This window comes from Sturnira hondurensis, unplaced genomic scaffold (assembly GCF_014824575.4).
Source record: "Sturnira hondurensis isolate 20B ecotype Veracruz unplaced genomic scaffold, ASM1482457v3 Scaffold0014584, whole genome shotgun sequence".
NCBI classification, from domain to species: Eukaryota; Metazoa; Chordata; class Mammalia; order Chiroptera; family Phyllostomidae; genus Sturnira; species Sturnira hondurensis.
This window is the reverse complement of record NW_028087215.1, coordinates 2,249,468-2,257,871: the sequence shown is the minus strand read 5'-3', so window position 1 is coordinate 2,257,871 and position 8,404 is coordinate 2,249,468. Positions and strand designations below refer to the sequence as shown.

The 8,404-nt window shown below is 41.8% G+C and overlaps 1 protein-coding gene across 1 annotated transcript in view; it reads left to right on the top strand.

Annotated features, from left to right (window-relative positions):
* The first annotated feature begins 6,236 nt into the window (after positions 1–6,236).
* MOB1B (MOB kinase activator 1B) overlaps positions 6,237–8,404 on the top strand; it is a 48,326-nt gene continuing 46,158 nt past the window's right edge. The window contains exon 1 of the mRNA XM_037063451.1: positions 6,237–6,529. Coding sequence (XP_036919346.1) covers positions 6,516–6,529 — 14 coding nt within the window. The 5' untranslated portion in view covers positions 6,237–6,515. The remainder of the gene's footprint in view (positions 6,530–8,404) is intronic.

Genomic DNA, 8,404 nt, shown 5'->3' with positions numbered 1-8,404 from the left:
TAATTATTTGTTCGTATGTCAGTCTTTGCCCCCAGAAATGAGCTCTGGAGGGTCGTGATGTTGTACATTTCTTTTGTATCCTCACTCTTAGCATGATAACTGGTTTGTGGTAGATCTTTAATGAATGTTAATGACTGACTGACTGAATCTGGGCCCTTTATCCTGGGGGCCTCCAGGAAGTTCTCAGACCCCTTATAAGGAGTGCACTACAAGATCACTCCCTTTGAAAGCTCCATTTTGGATAGGAGATCTTCGTGCGCACAATGGTTTTATCTTCCTAAACCCCTTTATCCTGTACTCCAATGAAATGACTGGTGTGGAAATACAGAGTACAGCCTATAAAAAAGGGATTTGGAGATACTTGGTCAAATTTCAAGGTGTAAGACTGATTACTTTGGTCTTCTCTGTAATGCCCCTGGTTGCCCTGATGCCACGCAGACCTTAAGGACAGTGATATTTTGGGAGGGTTGGAATAGTTCTCTGGAAGAAAAACAAATGGTTTTACTGTCTGGAACCAGATTCCAGTTGGTGCAGTGCAGGGGAATTAAACTGTGTAATGCTGTATCCCCTGTCCCCAGCTATAAGAGGATTGTGCCTGCCCAGGTTGCTATGGTTGTGACTATGACAACTGTGGAAAACATGAGAGAGATGCCAAGAAAAGCGTGTGGTAATGGCCATGCGCAAGAACGAATAAATGGCCAAGATCAGGGACTGCTGGGGGTCCTGGAGTCTAGTAGTCATATAGGCAGAGATTCAAGACGATACTGGAAGATCGGACTTCCACAATTTCAGGACTTACATTGATGCAAACCCTGACCTGCTCAAACCTGATCCCTTTCATTTCATCCATTCTGCATTAGGTTACTCTGAGGAAGGGAATGGGGGAAGCAGTGTTAAATACTTTGGGCACAGCTCAAGGGCTACAGCTCTTGAGAAGAGGCACTGTTTAATTAAGTCAACTGTAAATTTGTATGGGTGAAAGTAACAGCTGCTGATTCTTGGGATATTTTTAAGGTGCAGCCAGTTGGGACACTCTTCATGTCTATATATGGTCCTTCATGCTAAAGGACCTCCTGGGGAGGGTTAGGCTAAAAACGTAGAGTCGTTGAAACGACATCCTCATCTCTTGGTCTTTGATAGCACATCAGCAGCACGTGGGAAACTTCAGCAAGGTTAAAAGTTAAGCAGCTCATCCGACTCTCTTAGTAGTGACTCCTCCCTGACCCCCCTCCCGCACACATTGTTGCTAGGCTTTTTTGAGATTCATGGAGGGACTTATTTATTTAGTCCCAGTATACTCTCAAGCTGCTTAGTTACCACATCTTTACGCACACATGCACTCCAGGCAAGCAAACTTTTAAGAGCACAGCAGATTGAAGCAGCAAGCAAGCCTAGCAGATTAAGCCCCCTGAGCCCGTGTGCTATATGGAGCAAACCAAAACACAGCTGGTGGAGTTAATTTTAGGCTTGCCGACCTTGGCAATGTCCTATCAATTTGAGAAAAGCAGCTTTGAGTAAGTTCAAAAGTGACTCTGCTTCTTCCTTCTCCCTGTGCAGCTGACAGGAAACGTGGCTACATGGTTTAAGGTTTTTTTGGAAAAACAAATAATTATGGACAGTGGTAAACTTTATAAGTCAAGAAATTCAATGTTTACTGAACAAGTGCAAAGCCCATGTGAGAAATATTTTGACTTTTGTCCTGTGGACTAAGAGCCTCAAAATTGCACTGCAAATAGCACCTTCTGAGAAGTTCTAAAAAACTGGCTTCTCACAAACAAAAATCACTGTGTTGTGCTTCAAAACATGAAGAATGGGTTAGCAGTGATGATTGGGGAAACAGAAATTTTATTAAATTACGATGTTTACAAATAAGACAGGAATTTAAATGCAAGGAGTAAATACATACTGTTCACGTCTGAATGCACAGGATCCAATTCTCTGACCACAAAAATCAGTGAGGTTCCTGTAATGTACACTCATGGATGCTGACACTGATACAGTTTTTAATTTTGCTTTCATTTGTTCGATTGCCTATATTTCCCAATGACCTATAGGATTTATGAGGGCAGAGGTTAAAACTATTGGTTTTTGCTCACAGAGGCTTATAGTAGATAGTAGTTGCTGAATGAGGGGAACATATTAACAAATGGGAAGTGATTAACTAATCTGATAAAAAGGTATAATGAATCATTTTCTTCATTGAATAAATGAACAATTTTCACCTCATCATTCCCTTAAATGTAGCATTCCATTACATGGCTTTCAAAAGAATGAACAGTTTGAAGGGGAGGGTATTGGGTGCTGCTTGGGACCACTGGAAGATTCCTTCTTCCCTTGTAACATGTTCAAAAAGAAGCTTTGTTTTGATGTTTTATGGCTCTTAGTGATAAATGAATGTACTGAGAAACAAGCTTCATGAACCAACCTTTTATATACTTCCTTCTTATTCTGTCAAAATAACATCCTTGAGAAACATTTATAACCATATGTTGGTTTGTCTTTTATGAAGTAAGATACAGAATTAAAATCTAAAGAGCATTGATAAGGGTCAGGTTGAATTGGTAGCTATGTTAAGTGGGATTGTGTAACATGACAAAATTCATTTAGAATATATTCATTCTAACTTAGGTCATCCTGAGAAGGGGGAAAGGGAAATGGACTTGACTGAATTCAGGTTGTATTTATGAATTATGTGATGTTGAACAAACTAAATACATAACCTTTTAGTATTAGTTTCCTTAACTATAAAAGGGGAGAAATAACACTTAATATAATTCATGGGACAGTGTAAAGAATAAATGAAATAGAAATAAAATATATGAAAAGCTTATCAAAGTGATTGGCCCATCAGAAATATTCAACAAATGGTAGCTGTAATGTAACAAATAAATTGGATGGAATAAGTACATCAATCTACATATTATATAACTGAAACACTCGTGAACAACAGAATGCATTTTATCAGGCCCTTAAAGATTTGTTGCTCTGGCATACTTTTTTCTAGCATTTGTTGTTCAGGTTTTTTTCTTTCAGAGTCAGATCATGTTTCTGAATCAGGAGAGAACAGATGCTCAATACTGAGGCTGAGTTAGCTACAGGTTTGAATTCAACACTTATCTCACTGGTATTAAAAGCATTTGCTTTTAGTTTTGTAAGTACAAGAATATCTTTATACACAGGGAGAAAAGCTGGCTAATGGTGAGGGCGAGGGAAGAACTCTCTGGACCAAAAAATCATGTTATTTATCAGCAGATTTTCAGTTCCCATCATTAGTAACACCTCTGCTAGGACTTTTGAAGAGGAGACTGGCTATTTGTTTGTTTTTGTTTTTATTGTGGAAAATTTCAAAATTCAACAAAAATGGACAGCACAGTATAATGATTCTCATGTACTTATCATGTGGCTTCAATGATGTTCAACTTATCACCAATCTTATGTCCCCTGTAGTCCTGCTTCTCCCTTCCAGTTATTCTGAAGCAAATCCCAGGCATATTATTTCATCTGTAAGTAATTCAGTTCATATTTCTATTTATTTATTTACTTACTTACTTAGAGGCGAATGGAGGGAGGAAGAGAGGGAGAGAAACATTGATGTGAGAAACATCAATTGGTTGCCTCTTGTATGCACCCCAACAGGGGATCAAACTTGCAACCCAGGCATGTGCCCTGATTGGGAATTGAATTGGTAACCCTTCACTTTGTGGAAGGGTGCCCAACCAGCTGAGTCATACTAGTCGGGGCTCAATTCATGTTTCTAAAAATTCTTAAATCCCCCCCCAACCTCAACATCGTTACCACAACTAACAATCAGTGTATAGAATCATCAAATATCCAGTGTCCACATTTTTCATTTGTCTATAAATGACATGAATATTTGTTATCATTTTTTCCCAGATTTCTTTTTTGAACCAGGATGCAAATGAGCACACACATTGTAATTGGTTGATAGGTCTCTTATGTTTCTTTCAACCTAGGGATTTCTCCTTCAGCTCTATTTTTACCCTGCAATTCATTTGTTGAAGAAATTAGGTCCTGCATAGCTTCGCCACAGTTTCGATTTTGTTGATCGCACTCACGTGGAGTCATTTCCCATGTTCTTTAGCATATTCTTCTGTTCCCTACTTCCTGTAATTTAGTAAATTCCATCTGGCGGCTTGTTCAAATTTAGGTTCAATTTGGTTGGCAGGTGATATCACCTTCACAGGTGATATATTCTTCCATCAGGATGCACAAAAAGTATGTTAATCTCTCTTGTTGTGATACTAGCAGCCATTGGTGATCAATGCCCAGATCCATTAATCTATTAGGAGTTGCAAAAATGGCGATATTCTAAAATCCAATCATTTCTACTTCATTTTTAAACTAAAATACTCTGTGAGAAGAAAGTTTTCCCTCATCTACAATTTGGAAATTTGGCTTTAACTGGTGTTACTGTTTCTGGGAGGGGAACATATTAACAAATGGGAAGTGATTAACTAATCTGATAAAAAGGTAATATGAATCATTTTCTTTAAGGTTGTAGAATCCCTCACCCTGAGGGAAAAGAAGAATATAAATAAACCGAGGGAGATGTGGTAAATGATGATCAGAAACCTGAGATATCTGGGAAGAAAAGTAAAGAAAGAAGAAACACAAGTGCATAAAGGTGCAGAAAGTGCATAACACTTTCGCTAAGTGTATTCTTAGCTGACATAAAAATGTCAGCTTTTGGAAGCTGACATTTTAATTTGGAAGCCCATCTTATGGCTTCAGATACTATTTACTTACTGAGGTCTCCTACATTCGTACCTCTATTCAGGTCTCTCCGTGGGCTTGGCATAGTGTCAAGACTTTATCTGACATCACTACTTTGATGTCTAAAAAATATCTCAAAGTTAATATATCTAAAATGGAACTGTTAGTAACAGGACCAAAATCATGACTCATAACTTCTCTATTTGAATAAATGATGGGACTATCCACCAGTTGTTAAAGCTCACACACACACACACAAACAAAAACGGGTAATCTTTGGCTTTTCAATAAGTGCTGTTGATTTTACCTTGAGATTATTATTTCTTTTTTTTTATTACTAATGACATTACCCTAAACCAAATCACAACTGTTGAGAAACAACTGGACGAATTATAGTCGTCTTCTGGCTTACCTTACCTTCTCCATGTTGGTCTCCTCTAGTCCATTACAAGGACAGTGACCGTTCTAAAACATTAATCAGGGATCATGATGAGCTGATAATCACTAAAGCTGTGTAATGGATTCATTAAACTAATGAATTATGATTATGTTATGATTATTTTATCTTATCCTCTTATTATTTTTGCTTCTCTGCTAGCTTTTCAGTGTTCTCAGAATAAAATTCAAATGTCTTGTCTAGGCTTGCCCTGACTATGTGTCCAGCTTTATTGGGTGACACCCTGCCGAGGCCATAAGCTGTTGGTTTTGCGAACACTTGAAGCTCTTTCTTAACGTATAGCACTTGTATCTGTTATTCTCTCCACCAGAAAATGCTCATCCCAGAAAGGCAGGTCATTATTGGCAATGCTGACTAAGCATTTATGGGTCCCAAGTCCATCATAACCACTGGGCACTCTGATACACCACTCATTTTGGTATCTAGAAACGTTTCGGTTCCCGTTATACAGGAACCTGCATTTCACATAGTTAAGGCGACCAGGTCAAGTCTGTATAATCTATTAGAAAATGCTCACACCCGCACACCTGCAATAGGTCACCACAGCAGTTTTCCCATTTTCCTAGCAGCTGATGACAGCCTAGCTTGCCTGTTCAGACAGTGATGGAGTTCAGACTCTGATCATCTAGTTCAGGGTTTTAAAATATGCCTATAAAACAACAGGGATCTTGAAAAGCCACTTAGATCCTTTTCTCTCTTCTAGCCACTCTAAGGAGAGGAAATTTCCTCTTGTTTTTATATAGCCGGAGATACACTCCATAACCTTCCCTCATTGTTTGCTGGGCAAATTCTGGTGGCAATTCGATCCCTCACTGCAGTACTCTCATATCCCGGAGTTGAAGTCCACTTCCTTCCTGACCAACGTGGCCAGGCCTCGATCCGCCTGGCGGCTTTAGCGAACTCGCGGGCTGCGTCCCGAAGCTGCAAAGGTGTCCGGAACTGAAGGACCCAGAGCCTTGCCCCTCGGCCAGAGTGGGCGCGCGTAGCTCTCGCGAGAGTTCTGGGGTGGGGGACGCTGGGGGCTTGGGAGGAGGAGACCACGGGTTGCACTGCGGTGGCAGTTCTCCGGGGACGGGCTGGCGGCCCTTTCCCCGCCCCCCTTTCCTTCCCCTCCCCTCGAGAGATTCAAGCTGTGCGCTTCCCACTTCCGCCCCTCTGCCATTGGAACTAGGGAAGCGGAGCAAGTTGGGGACCCAGGACCGCCTCTGCTGCACTCCTGCGCCTCCTTGTCTTTCTCTCCCTTCTCTTCTTCCCTGGCTGACGCCAACGCCGCCGCCCCGAGGCCTCGCCACCACATCGGCGCACAGCCCACGCTGCTGCCAACATGAGCTTCTTGTTGTGAGTAGCGACACTCCCCGCACGCCGGCTTTGTTCAGGCGACCTGGGCCGAGGGCCCGGGCCCACCTGGCCCCTGCTGCCCGATCTGGGCGTTTTCACGGAGCCGGCCTCCCGGAACCTGCTCCGAGCGCTCGCACTGCCCTACTGCCGCCGCCGCCTCCTCCCCAACCCTCTTCGAGCACGCGTGGAACCCTCCAGCCCCCAGGGAGGCTCTGTCTCCCTGGACCCCAAGCCCCGAGACACCCCGGTACCGGGAGCTTGCGTTTATTCATCACTCCAACCTCTCCCTCCGCGCTCCTTTTGGGTTTGTTTATTTGCACTCCCTGAATAAATAACCTCCCACTGTCCGCAAGGCCCATATCCGACGTGTACCCGGTTGCCTGTCTCTAGTCTCTCCTGCCCATTGCTTTTTTCTCTGGGTCCCAAACACAGATGATGGAGCGTTGTACTCCCTACCCCCTTGGGCTTTAGGAGTGAGCAGTTGGGGTGAAAAGTCCAGTGAATGTAAGCCACTTAGCGAGGCTGTTTGTGAGTAGAGATCCCCTGGTAACCGCCTGGGGTCTTGGGGTCTGGAACAGCTCCTTGCTTCCCCGAAGAATGGGGGCTTTATCTTTTCAGACAACCACCGAGTGGGGCCTGGGTAGTGTGCGCTGGGTTGATTAGGTCCACTGGAGAATTGTTTTCCAAATCATTTGTAAATGAGAAAGTCACGTCACGTTTAGTGCTGTGTGTCATTTCCCTTACTTATCGTTTGTTACAGACGCGTTGGGGGTTGGGATATGAGCAGAAAGCTGGGATGGCAAGATGGGGGTACGGAGGCAGCAGACAAGCCTTACATCTTCAGAAAACAGGACCTTGAACCCTGCGGAATGAAGACTTTTGAAGGCTTTGTTGTGATTACATTTAACCTATGGTTAGAAAGCTGATAAAAACTCTGGAGATTGAAACCCACTCCATACACTCCTCTACTATTGTAGAGAAAATAGTATTTAATGATTGTTTTCTGTTCTGATGTTCTTCGTTCCCACCTCACATTTTTTTTTTTTTGTCATCACCTTGGCACCTGAGTCCTGAGAATTTAACCCTTACTTTCAAATGCTCATGTCTAGAATATTAATTCCTTTTAGGGTGTTGAAGCAAAACTGAGAGACCCCTGAGGAGGCTAACCTGTAGACAGACTTGCTATTATTTCTCACATGATAGGGGGTCTGTCTTTTGTCATTTGAGGTTGCGAAGCCTTTTTTAAGGCTCATCCTAGATAGAAGTCGAGTTTGTTAGATAGGTGGTGATAGATGAGAGGACTGGGTGACTTCATGAAGGTCTTTGTTTTCTATTTTCGTTTGAATCAACATATCTAGGCACCCCAGCTTGAAGCTTCTCATCTTGAGTCTATTACATTGCTTATATTTGGTTTCTTCAAGAACTTAAAAGCTGTCTTCAAAATAGTAAAGCAGATGATGTCCATGACTGCCGCTGCTGGACTTGTGTTTCTTGGAACTCATCGCTAAATTGGATGAAGCAGGGAAGGACCATATTTGGAGGAAACTAGGGGATAGACAAGGTTTTGGTAGTATTTTCTGAATAGAAATACAATAGTATCTCATTTTCGCATGGCTCAATATTTAATAGTTACAGTAATAACAATGGATATGTTCATTTCTTCTAAGCATATTAGCTACCTAACGAAGATTTTGCCATAACTAACATATATTATATATAGTATATATATATATATGTTATTTGTATATATTTTATATATATATATCACATTAGAAGGTTTGAGCTGTTTGGGACATAATTTTTCAGTCAGGTCACATGTAACAGCTAATGTATTCTCAAAATCTTAAGCCCGTGTGCCAAAAAAGTAATCCAACA